A 24900-nucleotide genomic window follows, 5' to 3' on the forward strand; every position below is an offset into this window, starting at 1 on the left:
CTGTTCCTTTGCTTTGGGACCCAGTCCTTGCAGTTCTAGCGTGGTTGTCGCCTGGTTGATGATGGTCGAAGTTGTGCAAAACAACTTTGAGGATTTATTTCCAGAAATCAAGGAAGCGATCGAGCAAAGTGTCTTCGTTGGTGAGTGGAAGTTAGCTTAGGAACCATTCTTGGTGATGGTAGCTTATGTTGATCCCAGTTAAGCAAGGATTTAGTGTCTCAATAGCTATGGTCAGCAGTTTGCAGTGCAGTGCTACATGTGCATGGCTTGATGGCTAGCAAGTTTCATAAGGATATTTTGGCACCAGTTGATGAACTATAGCATTTTTTTATGTATTTAATTAAATTTTCTTTTAGAGTAGTATAATTCAAAAGATGAACAGCAACAAGGTTATCAAAGATTTTGTATTATTAAAAAATCCATGCAATCAGGTTTTGTTTTCTGTTTGTGGGGTGGGGGTGGAGGGTCTTCATCAGTGGCAGATCTAGGGGAGGGGCCCTAGGGGACATGGACCCCCACCTTACATTAAGGTCAAACCGAGGTGAACAGGGCCAAGTAAAATATTTTTCCAAACTGGTTCGCTCTCTTATTCCAATTCCCCCTTCCAGGGTCCAGATGATCGGGACTCCAACAAACCTTAAGGTCTGGATCCACCACTGCTCATGTCCTGCTGAATAGGTCCTGGCATTCTCCTTGCAAATTAGTACAATTTAACAGCTGATTTTTTTAATCTCCAGGTTTAAAAAGAGATTGCAATTTTTGTTTTGAAAAAATTCCTATTGCTGGTTTTTGCAGGTTAGGAGCTCCGCCTGCCCCTTGCAATACCACCCAAGAAAATAACTATTAAAGAGCTCAGGAACATTATCAATTAGGGTTAATGTAGTGGTTAAGTGTACCGTGGACAATTTGTATTTTCCCAATGTACACTTTTCTTTTCTTTTTGTTTGTATTGTATTGGTGTGAGCATTAAAAAAATAAAAAGGTGTATTTTTCTTCATTCTGGTATATGTTAATATAATTATGGTAATAAATATAAAGCAAACCACAACATTGATTTTGTCAATCAATTTATTTTACAGCTATTGATACAGAGTTCACAGGCCTTTATACAACTGATGGCTCTCAACCAAGGTAACGATTTTAAGTTTTAAGCTGCATTTTGATGGTATTCTTTTGCAATAAACAGCTCTTATAGATCCTACTCCCCTACTCCTAATTAAGCCCTACCTATGTACTGATCAACAGGCAGTATTATCTCTTAAATAAAATAATTTTTTTGAAGACACAATACACCTCCTCATCAGTAGCTAGGCTTTTTAAACAATATTGTGAATAGTAATTATCAGGAAGTGTATGGAGCAAATTTATGAATTCGAGTCAAGAAATTTCGAGTTCGAGTTAGACATTTCGAATTCGAGTTAACCGCAAGCAAATAGGAATGGAACTAACCGCAAGTAAACCAGAGTGGAGCTAACCGCAAGCAACTCGAACTCGATATTTTAACTCGAACTCAAAATTCTAACTTGAACTCAAAATTCTAACTCGAACTCAAAATTCTCGAAAATATCGAACTCAACTCAAAATTGGTTTTGGTTCTAACTCGAACTCGAACTCATGAAAGTGGACAGGCCCATTATCAGGGAGTATTATGGAGCAAAATAAATTTGATCCAAAGTATTTCTCTTTCAATACCTCATTAAATTAAAGTTGTAATACTTCACCAAGATCCTCCAGTATCAGTTTGATCGTGAAATTTACTGTGAATTTTGTAGCTTGTTTGACGACCCTGAAACAAGATACAAAAAATTGAAGAAAACTGCCTCACAGTTTCTAATCAGCCAGTTTGGTGAGTTGTGCATTTTTATGTTCAGTAGTGTTTTGTTCTAAGATTATTCTTTTCTTATCTCTTGTGTTCATTTGATTGGTCAATAACCTGTTTTCCCATTTGTTTTTATACAGGATTGACAGCTTTTGTTCAGTCCAAGGACGATTCCAACAAGTATGTTACCTGAACATTTAGTCTTGTTTTGTATACTAAATATACTGTAAATTTCCAGCTATAATTCCCAGGCGAATACAACTTTGTAAGGGGTATTTGTTGGGCTTATAGCTGAGGGAGTTTATATCCAGGGTGCTTCTAGGCAGCATTAAAAACTTTCTCAACCCTCCATTTTTTTTTTTTTCTTTTGCTCCCCTTTTTTTTTTTGCAAATTTTTTTTTTCTTTTTCTTTTTTGTTTTTTCCAATTTCCCCAAAATTTTCTAGTTATGACTTCCACACTCAGGCCCTGCAGTTACTTTAATGTTGTTTTTTTCTCTTCATTTTCAGATATGTAGCACACACATATAATTTCTTTTTATATCCCCATTCCTTTGGACCTTTAGATGTCAGATTTCTCAGTCAGGTAATTTTCATCATTTTAATCCATTTTACCCTCTTGATAATCTGCCAACTCTCACGCCTTAGGCCTTGCATGAGTCTTACGCCTGCGAGTTGAAAACTTCGATCTCACACGAACTCAGGCTTACGAGCCGATTTTTCACACCTAGTCCAAAAATGTAAGTTAGTACAACCATAACTGACACACTTTCCAAAAAATGTAAACTCGGAACACTTTGAAATACTTCAACGTCTTCGAAAAATCTTTGGACATGGTCGTGTCGTCTTCGGAAATCCTGGCTCTCTCAGGATAAAATTAAAATCTCACGCCTTTGACCCAGAAAAAGTTGGCAGGTATACTCTTGGAGCATAATTATATACTGTAGTATGTCTAAACCACTCATTTTTGTTGCCTAAACTTGCTTTAAATTACCCTAGCTAGGTGACAGGCTGTGTTCCATCTAATCCACATCTGTGTTTTGTTAGTAATGCCTCGCCAACCTGCATTCTCCTCTCTTCCTGTTGCTTTCTGTTTCCTTGTGTACAGAAGAGGCTGTTCTCTCTTCATGGAAGAATCTCTAAGACATTTTCTTATTCAGATTAGAAGGTTAAATTACACCTTCTAAATAAATTTCCCATGTACAGTAAATAACCCTCAAGGAGGGGGGGGGGGTACTCCCTGTAATGGCCTATACAGGGAGGCTCCGCCCCGAAAGGGGTACCTTTTTCAGGCTTCAGGTATATAAAAGGGTAGGGATTTCACGAGTTTAAGTATACGAAAGGGTATGGAAATCTGTCATTTGGCTATTTAAAAGGGCCTTTTATTAAAATATTTCGAACAGACGCAATTTATGGCTGTATTATTTTAATTTATTAAGCGCTACATAAAAATGACAAGAAAACGTCCTACTTTAAGTACACGCCATGCCTCTTAGGTATATGAAAGGGGTACCTTTTTTCAGTTAAAGGTATACGAAAGGGGTACAATTTCTGTCAAAAATGGTATATAAAAGGGTAAGGGGTTAGAACTTGGGGCGGAGCCTCCCCGTATAAAACTTTTTGAGTACCCCCCCCCCCCCCCCAGGTAACCCTCAGTCACAAGTAAATATCACTCACTCCAAGAAAGACTGATCTGAGATCTCAATTTAAAATCTTTTCACAGGCATCAAGTCTGGAATTTTTATGTCAGCACAACTTCAACTTTAATAAGGTATTAACTAAAATTAAAGGTATATTTTATTATTATAGATATAGAATCATTATTAGGCCGTTTGAAATTGAGTGAAAAGGCTGATTTGCCTTTGGAATTAGTGTAGCGTTAGCCATCATTATACAGTGTCATTGCAATGTACTGATTGAAAGATTGATTCAGAAGTAGTTTCTCTTCATTATTTTACAGTTCATATACAATGGAGTTCCTTACTTAAATAATGATCAGGTAAATTTATGTAATAATTATAAGTTCCATATTTTCTTTTTCTATTGTGGGGGATGACAGGGGGGTCTGAACCTCCCGCCTCCCGTACCTTTTACTCCCGCTTCCTGTACCTTTTACTCCCGCCCCTTTCTATAGCTGTTTTCCCCTGTTTGTTCCATTCCATTGCGAAATATAATGAAATGTTACGAAATTTCACTTGTTTTCTCCCGGTTCCCGCCACCTTAAGAATCCCGCTTTCCGCCCTCTCTCCTCCCGCTTCCCGCCCCTTTTCTCTTGGGCTCCCGCCCCCCTGTCCACCTCCACTCTATTGGCAACAGTCTATAAATCTAACTTGAGGTTAATAAATGCTTTAAGCCAGCTGCAATAATTTGTGTTTAGTACCAAGAATATTTTAGGGAAAGACTATGGTTCAAATATAAATTTCTTTCCCTCGGTCTTAAATTGAACAATTCAGTACACATTAGAAAAATGTTGTTAAGCCCAGTGGGTCATCAGGCCAGCTTGAAGCAATGTTAGGAGAATTTTTTTCCCCTGGCATGGGGTGATATCTGTCTACTACAGGTTATCCCCAGCTAGCAATCTGCCAATACGCATTTTTTTTATACTTCTGGGTTGGGAGATAAACTCAGAATAAAGTGTCTTGTCAAAAAACACAACATAATGATCCTGACCTAGCTTGACATCCACTTGTCAAAATCAGACAAACATTCCTCAATTTTCCAACTGTATTGGTTAATTTGATGTCATTCTTTGTTGAAAAAGAGATATATAACTGAGTATCGTCAGCGTAGAAGTTGAATTGCATTTTGTGGTGTGGTAGAATGTCAGCCAGTGGTGCAGTATAAAGTAAGTACAGGATAGGCCCTAGGACTGAACCTTGGGGAACTCCACATTTAAGCTCACAAGACTGCGATTTTTTTAAATCGTTTAAGGTAAATTGTGTACAGTTGGTAAGATAAGGCTATACAGGCATGTAGTGTGGGATAGGGAATGATTTTTGAGGTTCTCTGGCTCCAGAGTCCAACAACTGTCAGGCCACTGTGCTTTCTACAGACAGTCACTATGGTGCTAATGTCTGAAGATCTTTACTCTGTTACTACTGTTCATTTCAGGTGGCATTAGTCCAAAAATATCACACAAATGGTGATTTGTATATGAGTTTCCAGTCACAAACATTAAGGTATTTAAAACATGACTCTACCTTTATAAACTATTACAAGACAAAAGCCACGAAAATGACCGTGATTTATATTTTGGTTTCCCAACATTTTTTACACCATGTTGGGGGGGGGGGGGGGGGGGGTACTCAGGATTTTAATTGACAGCGATGATTGAATGGAGGCAAAAATCAAGACCCCAAAAAAATCCCCAGACCAAAAAAATTCCATGCCAAATTTCTGACCCTAAATTTCCAGAAAGGGGAAATGATGTAACACAAAGAAAAACATTAGAAATTGAATACTCCTGTTTGTTAATACCCTAAAAAATCCCTTCTTACCCTTTCACCACCGCCGGGGCCAATGGCGATGGAAGGAAGGTGCCGAAGTGCGACAACCGCCAACCACTGAGATTCCGCACAGAGCCACCAGTTGCTGCCCACCGGGAGGCACCCTGGTGTTGCAGTCGCGTGCTCTCACGCGACGAATTGAGAATTTGGACCGACGTTGGATGTCTCACTTGTGTGGAGTTGGCGTGTGCATGCTCTCTCCTTTGTGGAACAGACGCATGTCAGCATGTGCACTGCATAGAGGAAGAGCCCAGCCCAAAGAGGCGTAGGTGGGCGCAGGGGCCACGGGACGCACTTTTTGGCCTAAAGGGGCCCCGGTGGTGAAAGGGTTAATTAAATCAAGCCATCGCAAAAAAATTTCCTACCCGAAAAAATACTGGAATGGAAAATTTCTAACCCAAAAAAATCCTTTGATCATCCTCATCATTTGAAATCCCGAGTACCCCCCCCCCCACCCCCTGGGGTTTACACTAGGTTTAAATAACAGAGCGCAATTAAATTCTTGAGTAAAAAACAATAATTAAAGTGTGCTAATAATCAGTAAACGATCAACTCAGATACATTCAAGCATTCACCAATGTTGACCTCTCTACAACAGCTGGGATTTTTTTTGTCCTAGCCATGTACCAAACCACACAAAAATTGAGACCTTCCTACCTAGCCACCTTGGCACCACAATGGGCACTTAATTCTACCCCAGAGAAGCCATTTTAGAAAGGTTCAAGTGCAGTAATAAATATATAAAATAAAAAAATTAAGTAAGGGGTAAAGATATGTTTAGCAGGCAAAGTGGCAGAAGACATTCAAGTTTGTTGCATCTGTAATAATGATGATAGAAGGTGAAGAGTGAAGCGTGCGAGGTCTAAAAATAGAATGCAAATGAGTATAATCACCAAGAGGCTCAAAAACATTGGCGTGTTCTGAGAGAAATAGAAGGAATACTAGGCGAATTTTTTGTTTTATGTAAGCGTTTAAGGAATGCCGGCTGCTTTAGAAAGTGTTTTAGGAAAATCGTCCGCCATTTAATTTTTTGTCTGAGTCTTGTCTGAGTCGTGACGTCACTCGCGGGCTTTATTGCTATTAAATTTGGCTTGATTAAACTGTACGTCTTTATTTCTCACACAGAATAATAGATGAAGATGTTCTGGACAGATGTTGTGAGAGGCTTGAGGAGTGGGTGTCATCAGTGCAGGATGGAGACGAAATTGAGTTAAACCTTGGAAACTGTAAGTTAGTATGTAGATATGCTTTAATTTTGTGCTTCTGGTGTGAACTAGGCTTGATTTCCACCGCCTTCTCAAGTCCGTCAGCTTGAAGCAGCTGGAACCAATCATGAGCGCCTGCCTGCTTGAAGCGGCTGGAAATTGAGCCTAGGTGTGAACTATATGTCTAACAGTTATTTCCGTTTGAGTGTCACAAAACCAAAACCAAAGTAACCACTCCAAGTAGTCGCAATGGACAAAAACAATCCAGTGAATTGATCAAAACTTGAAGCAAATTTGAAATACATGATGTAGCTGACATGAAGCATGGAAAACGTGGGTGAGCGACTCATGATTGGTTTGGTTTTACTTCTCATTGGTTGTGATAGTGGTGTGAGGAAAGTCACTCTTACTGCATTGTGAAACATTATTTAAGGAAAACATTATTTAATAATTGATCAATTCAATAACTTAAAATACTTAAAGTCATTTCTGCAAACAATGTTGTTCAAGTGTGACATTGATTTACTTTAGGTCAAACCCAGTATCTTCTCTTGGAGGAAGTTAAAAGAAGATTTACAGGTATCAAGTGCCAGATCAAGAATCATTTTAAGGTAAATGACCAAACTTATGCAGGTTTAGTCTACAAACTCCTGTGGACAAAAATGCCAGTTATTTATATATTATTTTTTTTTTTTTTTGATGCTATAAGATGGATTATTTATAAGCACTTCTTACATAAATATTATTTAAATACTATTTTAGGTCTATATTGTACAGTGTGGTATCGAATAAATATTGAAATACAATAACATTAACTAAGGTATTTTTAAGATTAACTTTGAATGCTTTTATTATTAAAAGTGTAAAATAGAAGAAAAAATGAGCCGCATGCAGGCAGCCCGTGCCCATGTCGCCGGAGGTGGAGAAGAATAGCCCAACCTCACATGCACCTAGGAAGAGGCGAAGCAAGACGGTCCCCCCGACCATTCCATGACCATCGCGGAGAACGACCTGACACCTGTCCAGGAAAATTGATGTCCCGAGAGGACACACAGAAGACTGGATCCACGGCGCCGACCCCACCACACGGGGCGGAGACAGCGCGGAGGAGCCGACCCCCAGAAGTCAGCGACCCCCCCCAGGAGGGGGACCCCCTGCGAGCTCCCATCCGCGGAGACTGACCCCGGACCAGACCGGGGCACGCACCCGCGCCCCGGGCCGAGCAGGGGATGTGTGGAGACGAGAGAAACGGAGATGCCCGGGCGGAGAGGCCCGCCACGATGACGCGCACCGGACGGACCGCGCGGCCCACCGACCGACCCTCTCCCGCACCCGGTCTCACACCCCCCCAATCCCCGCGCCCCGAGGAGAGCCCCGGCCACACTACCCGGAGTTCAATTTTTAAGGATTTGTAAGGATTTACATTTATATTGATTTCTGATATTTTAGGTTCTTGTAACAAAGCTGCCAATGGTTAATACTGAATGTGATCAAGAAAGTAACACAGACATGCTAACTAAAGAGCAAGAAAAGTAAGAAAATTACAATACCACCATATGAGTTCCACTGACGTACCCTGATGTGTATAGAGCCAAACTGGCTGATGTGAACCAGTCCATAAAAGCCACCCTGCCCCTGAATGCAATTCAAAACATTCCTTTAAAATCAAACTCAATATTAATGATATAAGGCTTACTGACTGAGTCAAGTGGGGTTATAATTTATGGAAAAATATTTCATGGCTTTAGGAGGGGGGTAAATAGGTTCGCAGATCGACAGATTTGGCAGAAAAAGAGTGCACGGATTGTGGATTTTTGCAATGTATTGAGAAGATTTGTGGATTTTGAAAAATCAGTGGATTGCAGGATAACTGAGAATTTTGGCCCAGATTTCAGATGTCAGCCAGGAAGTTCGGATCAATTTGGTCCGTCGTCATTGGTATGTTGGCAGAATTGTTGCAAAAACAAGCATTGAAACAAAACTTCTAGAAAAGTTTGAATAAAGAACAATAATATAATCTGCTACAGTCTGATGCAGTGGAACTATATGACACAAAGTTTTCAAATAATGTGGATTCCGATTAGAACAGAAATAGTGGCAGATTGACAGATTTGGCCAATAACATAGCACAGGTTGGTGGATGGGCGTACCTTTATTCACCCCACTCCTTTAAGGCCCGGTAATACGAGCAACATTTTTGTTCAACTTGTCTCACAACATTGTTGCATTGCAAGTTGAACGAGTTGTTGCCCGTATTATTACCGCGCGCTCAACTTGTCTCGCAACGGCCAAATTTCGATGCTTGCAAGTTGCAGAAACATGTTGCACAAAGTAGAACCGAGTCCTACTTTTTGCAACAATTTTTTTCAACTTGCAACACCAAATTTTGTTGCGAGACAAGTTGAGCGCGGGGAAGTAATACGAGCAACAACTCGTTCAACTTGCAATGCAACAATGTTGCGAGACAAGTTGAACAAAAATGTTGCTCGTATTACCGGGCCTCTGGCTAGGTCATTTAAATTTGTAAGTACCTTGTACCTCATTTTCTCCCACGCTATGCAAATGGTAGTAATCTCCCCATGGTGTGATAATCCTTTCTAATCAGTTGATAATTAATTTTACCCTGTTATATATTTTCTTCAACAGAATCATAAATGCTATGGTTGGTTTTTCTAGAGTTTTTCAAGTTCTGGTAGCATGTAAAAAGGTATGTGCATTTCGACTAAGTTTGTTCACTCCTTAAGTCTAAAAATGGAATGCATTACAGGCAACATTTTTAATTTGGTTATTAGTTAAACTAGATCATGCACTACAATAAATGCCATTGCTAGCAAAATAAGCAGACTACTGTATTTCCTTAATTAAGCTCCCATCGTCAATTAAGCACCCCTCCTGTTATAAGCACCTGTGAAAACATAAAAATATGAAAAAGAAACAACACTTCTTCATAATATCATGATGCTGTACATAGAGCGGTTTTCACTTGAGTGTCGAAAGTAAATTGCGTTTACTTTGGTTTTGCATTACTTCGCTTAGTGATTGGCTTGAAAATCTCGCGCCACTTTCTCAACCAATCAGAACTAAAACCAAAACCAATCGTGACTCGCTCGCGCACGTTTTCCCGCGCTTCGTGCCGGCTACATGTATTTGCTTCGAGTTTTGATTGGTTCACTGGATTGTCTGTGTCCTTTGTGATTGGCCAGAGTAATTACTTTGGTTTTGGTTTTACGACACTTATTGAAAACTGCTCTAAACTAGATCATGCACTACAATAAATGCCATTGCTAGCTTAAGCTCCCATCGTCAATTAAGCACCCCGCCTGTTATAAGCACCTGTGAAAACATAAAAATATGAAAAAGAAACAACACTTCTTCATAATGTCATGATGCTGTACATATCATGACATGGGATAAAAAATCATCTTTAGCATGAAGACACAAAAAAGGGACTTTGTCTCTGCAGACACATCTATAGGCACTTTCTTATAAAATACTTTGTTTGAATGTTTATCTTGACAATCCTTTTGTTTTTTCTATTTCAATCAGCCTCTCGTGGGGCACAATGTGTTGACGGACTTGTTGCTGACCTATGAGAAATTTTACAAACCACTACCAGGTAACAGGTGTTCCTTCTTCGATCGTCTGTATACTTTTCTTGACAGACCTGTTTTACTTGTTCCTTGACCAACCTGTCTTGTTGATTTTTCTTGTTTGGAACTCCTCCGCCTAGGGAGGCACGGTGGCCTAATGGTTAGCGTGCTGGACTCAGGATCGAGCGGTCCGGGTTCAAGCCTGGCCGTGATCATTGTGTTTTGTTTTGGGCAAGACACGTTACTCTCATAGTGCTTCTCTCCACCCAGGTGGAGAGATGGGTACCAGCAAACTAATGCTGGGGGTACAACCCTGTGATGGAGTCGACCGCGGTCAAACGACAGAAATACGCAAAAAACAAGAAAAGTACTTCAAAGATAAGGTTTTAATTTTCACAGTACAAAGATTGGTACATTACCTGTATCCTGACGATTTACTAAGTTTTTTGGAGCTTTACTAAAAAAGTTCTACGTGTTTGAAAATAGCGCAATGCGGACTTGTCGTCGCCATTTTGTCAAAGCACTTTGGTGCGGATGCGGAACATTTAAATTTTACAAAGACTTTTTTACCTGAGGAAATGGGAATATGTTTACGTTCAGTAACTATTGTATCGATTCTTGCTCATACTAACACTTCAATATGTACAAAATTCCCCGAAATAGAAAGAAAAGCTGCCTGAGACGTTTGACCGCGGTGAAGTGATGGAGTAGCATCCCATCCAGGGGGAAGTAAAATACTCCTAGTGGCTTCATGCTAGAGAAACCAGCATAAGCATGGACCTGTATGGTCCACTAGGCTTGATGCAGACTTCACCTTTACTCCTCCTTGCCACCAGCTCGTAAATAAAATCGCTTTGTTATTACAGCCACTTTCTTATGGGTCAGAAAAAAAGCTGTCTCTCATTTTCACGACCAGATTTTGGCGACCCGTTTGGTTTGTAATTAATCTCTTTCCCATGTTTTATTTTTCTCCAGATAGTTTTAAGGAATTCAAATCTGAGCTTTACAGACTTTTTCCACTGATCCATGACACAAAATTTATTGCTTTTGAAATACGAAGGAATCCGGTGAGTCCTTGGAAAATTGATAAAATTAGAAAAGAGTCCTAGGAAAAACATTTAGTTAATCATCAACTTGATATGAAGTCGTTTAAGGTAAATTAACTGCCGTAGCAAATTTCAAAAGCTGACGTTTTGAGCGTTAAGCCCCGGCTAAAATGATCAAACATTTTCGTCCAAGGTGAATATGGTATTTGTCGCACACAACATGAGGTGGATAAACGAGCAAACAATTTTTGATCAAACATCGAACGATTAAAGTGTGGAGGGGAAGGGGGTTACAATGATTGTTGCTTTGTCGTCAATTTTCCAGTATCATGAGAAAGTTGAAACAGACTGTAGGTTTACTGTTCACTTGAATGTGTGTAATAAATTGTACTTAATTTGTATCAAACGAAAGACACCTTACTCAAACATTTAAAATCAATCGTGTTTTTTTATATATTTTTACCGCAGGTTTTATCACAATGTAATTTCCTCGATGATACGAACTTAGAAAAACTTCATGCTGCACTTTCGAGGTAAGGTGGGTATATGTTCACCTTGACTGAGGTCTTCAAAGGGACCGTGTCACGGCTGAGTTAAGTTTATGTTATTAAGTTTTGCCAGACACTCGCTATGAAACGTAATGTTTGCAAAGAAATTACTTCTATGGATCTATTAAATGACAAACCGTAGCTTCATTACAACCAAATTCGTCTCCCGGGCATAAGAATTTTAAGTCACAAGTAAAAACTATTAATTTTGAAAACTGTTCAGCCCAACATTATTTCAAAAACCCCTATCGCAATTTTCTTCACTTTTGGCCATCCGTTCCTTCTTTTGTATTTGCTGTGTTATTGAAATGTTCCTTTACTGTTTTCAGTGGCTATTTTTATATTTCACCGATTCTATGGCCATTCCCCAGGCCTAAATAATAAAAATAATAAATTGTACTAAAATCCTTGACACAGTTCTTTTAACCCGGTATCTGGGACAAACGAAATCGACCGGCCGTGATTTATTTGCGGATGAGAGATGCGCAAGAGTTTTTTGAATATCTATTTTCAGTGAGGGTGCGCCAAACGAAAGAAAACTGTAGACGACTCGCAAGGAAAGTTTAAGCAGGTCAAATTCGACGAGAGGTCAAGAGGTCAAGAGGGTCGCCGAGAGCGCACAAGAGAAGCCGCGAGGGCACAAGAGTCGCCGAGAGGGCCTGAGAGTTTCAGGCCAAGGGCTAAATTTTTTTTTGAGATCGGTGTTCTTGTGCAAAGCACTTCTCTCTCGAAATACCTCTATATAAATGGTTACTGTCCAGAAAGTTTTTGGAGCAATCTGATAAAATATCGCGGAGTAACCTGTCATGGCTGGATCAGTACACCATTGGTTGAGAATAGGCGATATTCCTGGTGACTTCATTTTATGGAAACCTTGATCAGCTATCATGCTTTTCCAGTTCACAGTATTATAAAAAAAAAATCACACTCTTTATACTCATTTAAGCTCGTGTTTCTTTGTTTTTCCTCATTTTTGCAGCAACGATTCCCAGTTCTTTGCGCTTTTTGCACCCTCGATACCATTTGCAGAGAAATGTTACAGATATCGTAAGTATATCATACATTATCAAATAGACACAAAAGACCGCAATTGTCATTGTGTTCAAAAGCATTTACAAACTGTATATTTTTCTTCTGATATTGCAGTTGACGACAAAATGCCGCATGAAGCTGGTTACGATTCATTCCTTTCTGGTTTTGGTTAGTACGGTCAAAGGACTTGTTTCTTTCTTACACTTAAAACTTTATATGAATTCAGAATGCTGAACACTATGCACTTACTCACTAGACGACGAAAGGGTGGAAAGACATTCCTGTGAATAAAACATGTTGCATGCAGATGGTTATAGTTCTCCAAACCAAGAAAGATTTATTTTAAAGTAATTGATTAAGGTGGATACCGTAAATGATCTAATAAACAACCACTCTCAAATAAACGCCTCGTATCTAATAAACGCCTCCCCTAAAGCGCAAAGTTTGTATTAGACACCCCCTCTTATAAACGCCCCGTGTCTAATAGACGCCCCCCCCCCCCCCCCCCCCCCAGGAATCACCTCAAAAACCAAGGAAATGCTCCTTATAGTAAAATCACGCAATATAGTTTCTTGTTTGTTTCGGACATCGTAGAGGCCAACAACGCCAACACGGTTGACCCCTATGACGATGAAAACGTCGATATCAAACTATGAACGACATCTGTAGGCTTTGCATGAGTGCAGATTAGATTAGTCCCTTACTCAGCGACTCTCTTTTGTATCTTACTCCGCTTTGACAAACTTCGCATCCTATTCGTTTTGGTGACGTTGTTACAGTTAAAGTGAAATAAACGCCTCTCTCTAATAAACCCCTCATATCTATTTAACGCCTCCGCTAGGACCCCAAAAATTTAATAGACGCCCCGGGCGTTTATTTAGCACAGATAGTTCTGTTAACACTTATCCACTGGATAGTAATTTATCCGGTGCAAAGCGCTATCCGCCCTTTGAACAACTGGAGTAGGGCTTGGGGTATATCTCCTTTCAACGCTGCTTGAGGGATGTAAGAAACTTAAAAAGATTTCCTTTCCTTTTGTTCTACATGTATTAAGTGCCACCGATAACAGGCGTTAACATCTCTTAAATGTGTTTTGAACAGTGTTCCTGCGGATGGCACACATCCTGGCCTATAAGGTGTCAAGGTAAGTGATCAACTTCTGAATTCTCCTTGTAGTTTCAATACATTGTCAACTAGATAGGTGATGGGAACAACTGAGAACATCAGCTACGTCACACTGTCTTGTTGTACTATCAAATTCACCGAAATAAAATTGAAGAAAATGTATGAGAGGGTCCTGAAAGAGGGCTGCAGGTATAAATCCCATTTCCCAGCCCAATTTATCCCAAATCCCATTTTCTAGCCTATTGTTTTCCCAATTTTCCAAATGCCCAGTCCCAGTTCTATTGTTTATATGTTTGTGATTCCCAGAAGTCCCAGTGATCAGGGGCGGATCCAGGAATTCCTGAAAGGGGGGTTGTATACCTTAATATTTTTTATGCATGATTAAAAGGGACATAAGTAACAACAATAGTTATTTGTCGTTTTTCTTCATGTCTCGTCTCGTATATTGAACAATGTAGCATGAACGAGTCTTCTTGTATGAGCTGTTACAAAGCCCTCGCATATCTTGTCTACCTTGAATCTCTCAGAGTAATGCATAGCCATTAAAAGTGAGATAGATCTGAGAAGTGCTCTTTAGAGAGTATTGCTCTTATTGGACACTCGCAAATTTTACATTATCTATTCCTAACTTGACAATCAGTCCGGCAATTGGTGGAAGTGAAACAACTACGAATAAAACAATTTTATTCTATTATTTTTATGAAGTTTCAAAGAAATTAAAAAATGCTGCGCAAAGGGGGGGGGGTGGGTTGCAACCCCCTCAACCCCTCCCCCTGGATCCGCCTGTGGTGATCCAAATCCCATTTTCCAAGTGAACATTTGCCCAAATCCAAGTCCCTAATTTCCCCTGCCCACAGTTAGTAACAAGAACTCAATGTTTTTGTCTTGGTTACTAAATGTAGAACTGTTATTGGTCCTTTCTTTGTTTCCTTAGGTCTCCAGAGGGGCCCCTTCCCTTCTCCAAGTTTCTTCGCGTGCTAAAACCATTTGAGAATCTTATACATCTGAGCAGAGCACGAGTACAGCATGTGGTATGTACTAAACAACCATAAGTACACTCTTATAAGAGGCGGAAGCTGAGATTTAGCAAAATTTTAAGAAGCTATTTCGAACGTACATGTACCGAAGCTGACACAAGCTGAGCACTTTTATTTTCTTCACTCGTTTTTGCAACGAGCTCTCAATGCAATACTTCACTAATCCTTAGTTTTTCAAAATAAAAAAAATAAATAAATTACACAAAATGTAGCATTTGACATTTGTTTGAAATATCCCGAGTCATTTTTTTTTTAATACGAAATTCAGCTGAGCCCAAAATGCTTGAATGCGCATTTGACATAGCAACAAACAACATAAATTTCTATCGCGTTAATTTTATTTTCATTGTTCAAAAAAAGTAAACACATTAAAACAACTTTAAAATTTCTAGAAGTTCAGAACATGGTTTGAATGGTTTCGGGATCAAATTATGAAAAAAGGAGCATTCAGTCTCAGTTCAACCGATGTTCGAAATAAGAAAAAACAAGAATAAAGCCAAACGGATAGCTCTTTTTTGCGTTAATAAAAAAACTAAGTGTAAAGGTTGATTTGGATCTCAGGAAAAATGGAAATGAAAACTTGATTAAAACGTTATAAGTTTTCGAACCTTTTTCCCCTCGTTATATCATAGGGAAAAAACGCATTCAATTTTTTTTTTTTTCAGAACCTAACCGGACCAGACCCACCCTCCATTCGACCACAGTGGCTTTACGTCACGTCCAAAGTTCAAACGAAGCCGCTGGTTGCTAGGACGGTTAGTATTGCAGTAGCGGACCCAGTAGCGTGGATGGAAAAAAGTTGAACTATTGAATCATTATTTTGCCCTATTTTGTGGTGGACGGACTTCGTAGCGAGAGAAAAGGGGAAAACTCAGAAAACTTGTTTTGCTGTCTGCAGATTCAAACTTAGCCAACGATGATCATATTTTGTTTATTGATTTTACAGTTAGCTCAAGAGTTCTCTCAGTTTGGTTCTGTGGACGTGAAAATTTTGGACTCGCAGCATGCGCTGGTCGCTGTTGCTCATCACAGAAGGTAAGAAAGAGAGATCAGTCGATCATGATTATCTTTTTAAAACAGGTCTTCAGTTGCAGCTGGGGTATACCTGATCGACCTTCCATGGGCTAGAACTTAAAGAAGAACCAGGAATAGAAAGAGCTTGCCGAAATTTGGAGGGATGTTGCCAAATTTGAGGTTAACTTGCTAGAGGCCTTCGTGAACTAATTGCTCAGATTCGTACAAAAAAGGAACAAAAGTGGCAACTTTCGAATGGGAAACTTTGAGTGGAACAAGACTTCGAAGGGCGTCTCTGTTTTCCCTTGAGTCTTATCACTGAGCTTTTAGTTCCCCTCTCTAACCACCACGATTCACCAAACACCGCTGATTTTGGTAGTTTTGTGGTTGTATAGAGGTCTCCTCAGTCAGCGGCTCTGAAGGCGTAAGGGAGGTGACAGGGGAGTGGGAGCTCCGTATATGGTAACACTTAAAGTGTGTAGTTTCAAATGTTGAAAGAAGTGTTCGATGCAACCGCCGTGAACTACCAGCCCAAAGTGCTTCCTGGTCATTGTTGTATGGGAGTCCACTCCCCTCCGGGGGAAGGGGGAGGCTCAAAGGGGGCTTAAAGTCGTTTTTCCTGACTCGCTTATGTGTATTGCTCAGAATTTTTTAATTGACAAACTTAAATAATAAAAACGATTTCTTTCTTCCCCTGAAAATAAATTAAAAGGCCACGGGGAGATTCCTTAAAATATCTTTCTCACTTTTTTCATCAGAGCAAAAGATGTTTTACGAACCTTCAGACGGCACAAAACGCTCAGTGTCCGACAATACAACTCATTTCTAGATTCACCCAAGATAAAGATAGCTCTGTGGTAAGTCAAATGTCATAATAACATAACGTGCACGGTGATGTTGCGAAACAGACTTGATGGGTATTACAGCCAAATTTGAATAGAGTCCCCTTCCCCCCTCCCCCCCCCCCCCCGCCGCCCGAAAAAAAGAAACCGGAAGTGGCATCTTTAATACGCTGAGGTGAGGAGCACGGAGGGACTGAGAAAGTAAAGTTCATTTTTTACTGTTTCGAATGTGTTTACTACGATTTCCAGTTGAGTGCGACGCGAACAAAGTTTGGTGACGAAGTTTCAACATAACAACGGCATTGTTGTCAAGGGCAAACTTCTCTGTTACCATTGGTAACAAATTTGTTTTTGTAACTGTCTTGCTCGACAATCTCGATGCTTAAATAAATACAAACACTACAAATATCGTCAGCAACACTTTATTACGCTTTCAAATAAAAAATATATACACAGAGACAACGATAAAAGAAACAAATAACGAAATATATTATGCCTTAGCTGTTTTATATCAGCAGCAACAGATCTGTGTTGAGAGTTGACGTTATGTTTAACGTGCGTCACTTTACCTTCCTCGTTAGAGTTACTGTTCAACTGAAATTTTATCGTTTTCCAACTCCAGGGATTTTCTAGCAGCTTTAAGAATTCCTTCAGCTTTAAATAATAAATCTTTCTCAAGTGCAAAATGAATAATTCGCGAACTGAAATGAAGAACATTCAGCGCTTCGTAAAGCTGACAAAAGCTAACACCATTTCGGATCGAAATTTCAAAATATTAGCCAATCAAAAAATTGCTCAATTAAAACTGACGCCATGTTGGATCGAAATTAGCCAATCAAAAAATTGCTCTGTTTCCCGAGAGGTCCTCCTTGTATAAAAGAACAATGGCGGTCAGTACCTGTTTACGACAGTTACCAATGGAAACAGAGAAGTTTGCCCTTGACAACAATGCCGTTGTTATGTTGAAACTTCGTCACCAAACTTTGTTCGCGTCGCACTCAACTGGAAATCGTAGTATTTTACATGTACTATAATTTTCTTGCCAAAAAAAAAAACGAGCGTTGTGCAATTTTTTTAGCTAAGGCATTCATTTAATATGTTGTTATACGGTGAGCATGAAGCAAAATATCTCGTTCTTGACAATATATATTTTTTCCAAACTAGCATTGAACTGAAAAAAGAAAAGGCGACTGTTCTTAAAATTCGCGTTTCAAGAAGTGTTGGTGCCAGTCAATTTTAAAACTCGCACAGCCTGCAGAATTATTTTCTAAGATTTCTCACGAAACTCCGTCAAATTTCCTCTGCTTTGTTTTCTGATATGGGCAGGTGTTACCTTTGGTCGGGAAATTATTCTTAACTGATCACAGTTGCCCTCGAGGCGAAACTGTTCATTTATAGGAGGGTTAAAATGAAGGAGTTCCCAGCTAAAAAAACAGCTTTGTTTTTGTCGGAATATCCTTAAAAAGTGAAACTTGCAGAGTAAAACCTTCGTTGAAAAACAACTTGAATCTGAACGTGAGCTGAATAACGTTTTGTGATATTTTTAACTTTCAGCTGTCGACTGTTTTTTTTCCGGCAGATTAAACTATAACTTGAGTTGCAAATGTCCATTGTTAACTCAACAATGTGCAGGGTGATGCCCGAACTATACTTTGTTTTCTGTCTTTTACACGCCGATAATTCTGTTTTATTGTGTCTTGATTTCTTAGGTGCGGCGGAACTGCTGTGGTCTTCTCGGCTGTTGCAGTATTTTTATGGAAATCTTGGACATAGCTAAAGTATATTTATTAATCGAGAAAAACATTATGTACTGACTTGTCAGAGTCGATGTGGGAACGTTTCGAATTAAAATTGTTATTTTGATGTAATAATCTATTTTGATTCTTTTTATTTATTTTATTTACAGTGAATAAATGATTTTTCTTTAACCTCTGTCTTTAAATTTCTGCGAGGATTAAACTTAACGAAATCCAGCAAAACAGAACCCTTTAAATTGCGCTTGTGATTTCCTTTTATTTTTTTTAACGAGTTGGCGACTTTACGCAGGCCATTTATTTCCGCTAGCACGCGCGAAAATGTCTCTTTTTGATTGTTTTTCCAGTTTTCAATCATCTACTTTTCGTCACGTATTTAGCGGACATTTATGACAAATATTGTGAAAGATCTTTTAAAAACTGTCGTTGAGTTTACTGACTTACGGTGGCATAATCCCGAAACTTACATTTACATATGTAATTTTGGCCACCAGTTTTTGTATTTTGCAGCCAATCTGTACCGGGTTTTAGTTCGTCAGCAACGCAGGCTAGTTTTCTAAAGCCTGGTTCTCATATAATAGCCCTGATCGTTTCTATCGCATCGATCGTTTACAAATACTAAGACGATCGTAGACTACTGAAGCGATTGGTAACGATCGGGGGTTCTCATATGACCGTCCCGATCGCCTGGTATGCTGGGTATGAGCGAAGACCTACGAAAAACCATCATTTTAGCCCGAAATCAAACACAATTGCAGCCTTCAATGAAAGAGCAAAACCCATGGCCTCCTATCTTCTCAGTTATTACAATTTTATGACAAAGAAGAGAAAGAGAGGATGGAACACGGGCGATCCAAGCAATCGTGGTCGCTCCAATCGCCGCAGACGTTAGCGATCGTCTGTGTAATGTTCTCATACGATCGCCCCGAACACAAGAAAACTTTTTGAAGTGACAGAGGCGATAGAAACGATCGGGGCTAAATTAAAACGTATTTTTCTTGTACAGTTTCAATACATTGCCTATTTTCTGTTGTTGTTGTTGTTTTTTACGCGAGAAGTTGAGCCTAAATGAGTTAGGGTACGATTCGATCGTGTGTGATCTTTGAAAACATGGCTAACATTTGTTTTTTCTTGAATGCAAAAAATTATCACTTCTTCGCTTAAGCGATCAACTTTTTTGCATGTGGATGCAATAGTCGTGTTAAGTGTGAATGAACAGCGAAGAATGCAATAAATTACAGTAAGCCTTGTTCAAACAATAACGCTACAAAACGAACATAATTGTTCCCTTTAAACTCAGCGAAAGCAATTTCCATGTTATTGTTAGAAGGTGCTTAGAGCAACCAATCACAGAGCAGCTTTACCAAGTCATTCAAGAGAAAAATCAATAATTTATACCCAGGTGAGAGTTTGATCGGCTTATTAACATAAAATTTGTTGGTGGGTTTCTACGATCAAAAACGATGGAAGCGCTTGGTGAAGATCTGGACGAAGACAGCGATGTCGCCGAAAATCGCCTTCTAAATACTGAAGATTCTTGTTGTGTTTGTAGTAAAGTGTGGGAAAAAGATTTCATCTGCGGTTGGGCGCCGTCGTTTGAGCGAAAAGTTTCGCGGAAGCCAACTAAACATGCCGCGTCGTTAGGCAACACGCGGAAAGATGGAAAAATTGCCCTAGCCGAGTGCGGATTTGTTTTCAGACATTATGAGAAATCTAGTCGCTATATTGAACAGTACAGGGAAAATCATAGCAGTACTTTCTTGCAAAGTGAAGACGAATGGCGACCTGTGTTGGGAGTTGATGTACCGGACCCATACTTACCCAAGATTGGGTCGACTTCGAGGTAACTGGGTCTTGTTTACATTGTTTTTTAATTGTTTGCTGTGGGCTTTTAACTGGTTTGAACGTTATTGTAAAAAAGGGAAAAGGTTTCTTTTAAACGCAATAATATTTAAGCTAAATGAATCCAAACTCTAAGAGATATACGCCTTCGAGTTCGTTTAACACATGAGTGTCTCTTAATCGTCACTTTCTGTAAGAGGTAGGCATGTTTTCCTCGGGTTGGGTACATAATAAAATAAACTGTCAGGTTGATTGATGTCATATCGATTTGTAGTTTGTAGAAACTACTTGTCAACTCGAAAACACATGAAAATGTTAATTTTAATAAGCGAAACGAAACAAAATCGTAACTCCGTTGTGATTAATTTTATTAGAAGTTTTAGAATTTACTTAGAAGTTGCGAAATAAATGAACTGAACGATATTGTCAGCTGTTACGAAAAATATATTTTCTGTAAATTTTCGTTCAGTGTATTTGCATTTTTACGCCACGAAAAATTGTCATATTTACTTTAACGTTTTTTCATCAAAAAACATGTTTATGCCCGATTAAGAATTTTGCCTAAGGGCCCGGCGATTTAGACTTGAAGACAATATGTTGTAGATGAAAGTTATCGCTCGCTAATTTTCGTTCACGATCTTATCTGGTAAAGTACTTTAGGAATATTGCTTCAAGCTGAAATGGGGCAACCCCTCGCTAAATGATAAGATACGAATCTTGCATTAATTTTTCGTAGATTTCTTACGTATTAGGAGTGAGAAAAACGTGCAAAGAAAATCTCTAAGAGCGTCCGTGCGAAGCCGGATTGCTAGCGTGTGACGAAATATTGAACACTATAATCTTGCAAGCACGCAAGATGATTCAAAGATCAATATTATACCATTCGTTCTGAATTTGCATGGGATTTTTGCATATAAATGTGGTGCGATTTAGTACCCTGCGTTGTGTTTGCGCGCTCTGCTTTCTCTGCTGTCAGGATTAGCAGGTTACATGTGTAAAATAAAATAAAATAAGACATTTTTGCCAGAGCTTTTAATATGGCATTCTCGTTCGTCATAAATATTTAGACAGAAAATACACTACCGTTTTTCAACGTATGTTTTTCTATAAATTACTTTTTTTAATCAACAAAAAAAAATTTCCAAGGTCTAAGATGTCAATTACGGGTTACGTTCAAGCAGCTTTCATATCTCTGAAGTAATTTACTTGCGCTATTCCGCCAACACCCACACTTTCCGTGCTTAAGGACTTTTAAAGAACTAAGTAGCGCTTAGGCGAAGAAGTTGCGTACAAGAAACGAATTGTGACCTGCGTAAGGTTTACAATGCGGCTTGTTGGCTACATATAAATAGGGTCTAAAATTTAGCAAAAACATAAAATCCTACTTTGCGCCCCACCGAGCGGGTATAGACATAAATACAGACAAAAAAGGTAAATTATTGCATTATTAATTAACTTTCTCATAAGTCCTTTTAATGTAATATGGTGTCAGTTAATTTGTCTTTCATACTCAAAATTTTACGTTTTTTTTCTAGTTAAGCTATTTCGTAAATGGTTATTTGCACATAATTTGTGTACCTCTGTGGGCCGTTTAAGCGTAATTCACACATTTCATTTGTTTAGATTCCTTTTCAGCGACTCATCAAATATCGCAGGTTATCAAATATGTAAACCTAAATAGTAAAACCACGCATTTTATTTCTCTTCTATCAAACATTTTAATACCGGTAGTATCATCCATATTTTTTCACTTCTGCATCCTTTTTTCTCTTTTTTATGTAGATTGTGCTATTTCTTTTTCCACCCGTCTTTCTTTAATTTTAATTAAATGCGCAATAATTAACGCTGCACTTTCTTTTTTAATGATCCGACTGTCTATTTTTTTTTGTTTCAGCAAAACTGTTTTTGATCGAGTAAAGTTCATCGAGGCTATGTCGGACTATTACAAAGTAGCTGCTATGAGAAGGTTAGTAAATTATATGTTTATTTTTTGGGATCAAGTCAATTGCTAGAGTTTTAATTTCGATTGACTGTGAAAAGTAATTAGGCGTTTGCTCTGGTCTTTTTTATTTGTCAAACTCGATAATTGGTTAAAACAAACAAAAAAGGAATCGTACAACGTGCTGTAAAAAATCACAGCAAACTTGCTGTTCTTTTTTCTCAACGAATCAACAGGAAAACCAAAACCAATCGTTTCGAGGATTACAGCGATTTTTGATTGAATTTCGTAAAACCAAAAGCAAAGAAATCACTCTAACCAATCACAAAGGACGCAGATGGGCCACTTTATCAAAACTCGATGCAAATACCTGGTTTTGGTCTTACTTCTGATTGGTTGAGAAAGTGGCGCCAGATTTGTAAACCAATCACTGGGGGGAAGCGTAGTAATGCGAAACTAAAGCAAAATTGAATTACTTTCGACACTCAAGTGAAAATCACTCTTATTTTCAGGGCCCCAGTTGATACGACCCCCCCCCCCCCTCCCCCTGATACCAGTCCTGCGACTGAATGGGTTACCCTGTTTAAACATCGATTATAATTATTATTGCCGCTCACAAAGTGCAACACTGCGCGCAACATTCAGGCACGTAGACGGTGATTAACGCCCGGTTGCATGTTTTCACCTTGAGTTCTTATTGGTGCGTTTTTTGTGATAGGCCAGTCTCGATAACCAATAGAAATTTTTAATGGCGTGTAGTTTTAAATTCTACATTCTTTATTGCAGTGATCTTCAGAACATTTGTCTAACTGGAAAGAGAACTGAAAATGCGGATCGCAAAACAGCGTCGAGCAGTGACACCAAGTTAAACAGCGACGGCTTACCATTCATTGTAACTGCTTCAAACGGCAAACAAGTTTCTCAGAAAGCTGGAAAGAGAAAACTGAGCACTACATCGGACGAAGAAAAACTGGACACTGTAAAAAATCGCCAAGATGTCATTAGAACCGCTCCTGAGTTAACTAAAGATATTGTTTTGCCGTGCGTGGGATCAAAGCCTGATGTTCCGCATCAAATGGACGATAAACCAATTTCAAGCTCAGCCAAACATCAGTCATCAGAGGAATCGAGACGATTTCAAAAGGAAAGGATCCGACTTCCAAAGTTTCAATGGACAGAATGCCACGTGAAAAATAATCGGAGGGAAAGAGAGAGGAACAATGCAACTGTAAAAGTTGAAAAGAAAGAGAAGCCAATTGTAGAAACGCTGCCGAGTAGTGATAGTGAAGAGAATGTTTTGCTGTCAACTCGGCAATTAAACTCGCGTGGTAATCTGCATCTTGGAAGCACGGTTTCACCGCCAACTTCAAAATCAAAGTCAGCGCACGTTGCAGTAGGTAAATGTGAGATATTCAGCTCGACAAAATCGTCCAGCGCTGAGCGCAGACCGAAACCTTATCAAACAGGGACAAAACTTCCTAGCGAAACCGCTTTTATTCGGATTCTAGGACAACAAACGGGCCCTCCACCTAAAGAGGCAAGTAAAAATGGATCCAAAGAGGCGAACAAAGAAAGGCCGAGCACGAATGAAAAGGCTTTTATGAACCAGAATTTACCACTACAATACATGTCTCGATTTGGCAGGAGGAAGTTTCAACATGTGTTAGAGGCGCGGTCGTTTAAGCCTGCGGAGAAGAAACTTAGAGCAACTGCTCTAGCCGACTTTCATAATTAGAGATTCAGAAGATCGTATCTAATCCTTAGGGAAGAGAGAAGGTTACCCCATGGAATTGGAATATTGTAAAGTTCAATGGAAACACTGTTTTTCAATTGAACTTTACAGCATTAATTTTCACAACATTCCACGTGTTCATTTAAATATCGCTCTGCAGGACACACATATTTTTTTACCGCATTGAATAACCTGGGTACAAATTTGGTGTCCATGTTTCTGGTTTTGCAGAAATAACTGCAGGGAGCGTTATGGTCTCTGATAAGTCAATCTAAGCCGTATATAAGTTCCTAGACCATGAAGTTTTGATAGAGATGAAATTTAACAAGCGCCATGATATGCCTTTGTTGTTTCCATTGAAAAAAAATTTCGGCGTCTATTAAATCTGCCATCTTTGAACAGCTTCTAAAATGAAATTGTACTGTATTGTATTATCAAATGAAGTTTACGATTGCGCCATATAAAGTATTCACAAGGCGATTTTCAACACCATGATAATATTATCCAAAAGTCGCGAAATATATTCCCATACATTTTCTTGGTGGTACATCAATACTACATCCCAAGTTGACGATTTCTTATATTCTCCCTATCTTTCTTCCTGAAAATGTATTGGCACTGTCAGGGGATCTTAGATATTGATCCATCTTGGGAAGGAAAAGGTTGAAATCTGGTTTAAGAAAATGATATAATTTATCAGATAAATAGTAAATATAAATATAATATATTGAGTTTTAAAGTGTTTTATGTAATCACGAGCATCTTTATTACTGCTCGGTGGTAAAATGCAAGTATTTTATTTTTAACTTCAATAAAACAACAACTTTAATTGAGTGTAATTTCTTACTACAGTACTGCATATCCTTACCGC

General features: G+C 39.0%; 2 protein-coding genes across 3 annotated transcripts; both read left to right on the forward strand.

The window, feature by feature from the left end:
* Positions 1-29: 29 nt before the first annotated feature.
* On the forward strand, positions 30-18690 carry LOC144645334 (poly(A)-specific ribonuclease PNLDC1-like). 2 transcript variants are annotated; one of them, XM_078504875.1, is made up of 23 exons: positions 30-140; positions 1080-1131; positions 1773-1846; positions 1960-1999; positions 2328-2403; positions 3541-3588; positions 3778-3816; positions 4929-4996; positions 6449-6549; positions 7060-7139; positions 7978-8060; positions 9175-9235; positions 10075-10144; positions 11094-11185; positions 11633-11697; positions 12692-12759; positions 12859-12912; positions 13846-13888; positions 14804-14900; positions 15572-15661; positions 15853-15941; positions 16679-16777; positions 18472-18690. In XM_078504875.1, the coding sequence occupies exons 1-23, from the start codon at positions 59-61 to the stop codon at positions 18533-18535; spliced, it is 1635 nt and encodes a 544-aa protein (XP_078361001.1). In that variant the 5' UTR covers positions 30-58; the 3' UTR covers positions 18536-18690. The 2 variants fall into 2 exon arrangements, with proteins under 2 accessions (XP_078361001.1, XP_078361002.1); XM_078504876.1 differs by lacking the exons at positions 30-140; positions 1080-1131 and adding an exon at positions 1148-1165 and having other exon boundaries at positions 1735-1846.
* A 1240-nt stretch (positions 18691-19930) lies between these two features.
* LOC144647071 (uncharacterized) lies at positions 19931-24861 on the forward strand. The gene is made up of 3 exons (XM_078506814.1): positions 19931-20359; positions 22253-22324; positions 23084-24861. The coding sequence occupies exons 1-3, from the start codon at positions 19980-19982 to the stop codon at positions 24030-24032; spliced, it is 1401 nt and encodes a 466-aa protein (XP_078362940.1). The 5' UTR covers positions 19931-19979; the 3' UTR covers positions 24033-24861.
* Positions 24862-24900: the final 39 nt, after the last annotated feature.

Source organism: Oculina patagonica, chromosome 3 (assembly GCF_052425735.1).
Source record: "Oculina patagonica isolate OP01 chromosome 3, crgOcupat, whole genome shotgun sequence".
In the NCBI taxonomy this organism is placed as follows: Eukaryota; Metazoa; Cnidaria; class Anthozoa; order Scleractinia; family Oculinidae; genus Oculina; species Oculina patagonica.

Coding starts and splice junctions, on each gene's coding strand:
- LOC144647071 (XM_078506814.1), top strand. CDS start 19,980: ATGGAAGCGCTTGGTGAAGATCTGGACGAAGACAGCGATGTCGCCGAA. Junction 20,360..22,252: donor AAGATTGGGTCGACTTCGAG/GTAACTGGGTCT, acceptor TTTTTGTTTCAG/CAAAACTGTTTTTGATCGAG. Junction 22,325..23,083: donor AAAGTAGCTGCTATGAGAAG/GTTAGTAAATTA, acceptor TCTTTATTGCAG/TGATCTTCAGAACATTTGTC.
- LOC144645334 (XM_078504875.1), top strand. CDS start 59: ATGATGGTCGAAGTTGTGCAAAACAACTTTGAGGATTTATTTCCAGAA. Junction 4,997..6,448: donor TTCCAGTCACAAACATTAAG/GTATTTAAAACA, acceptor TTTCTCACACAG/AATAATAGATGAAGATGTTC. Junction 6,550..7,059: donor TGAGTTAAACCTTGGAAACT/GTAAGTTAGTAT, acceptor GATTTACTTTAG/GTCAAACCCAGTATCTTCTC.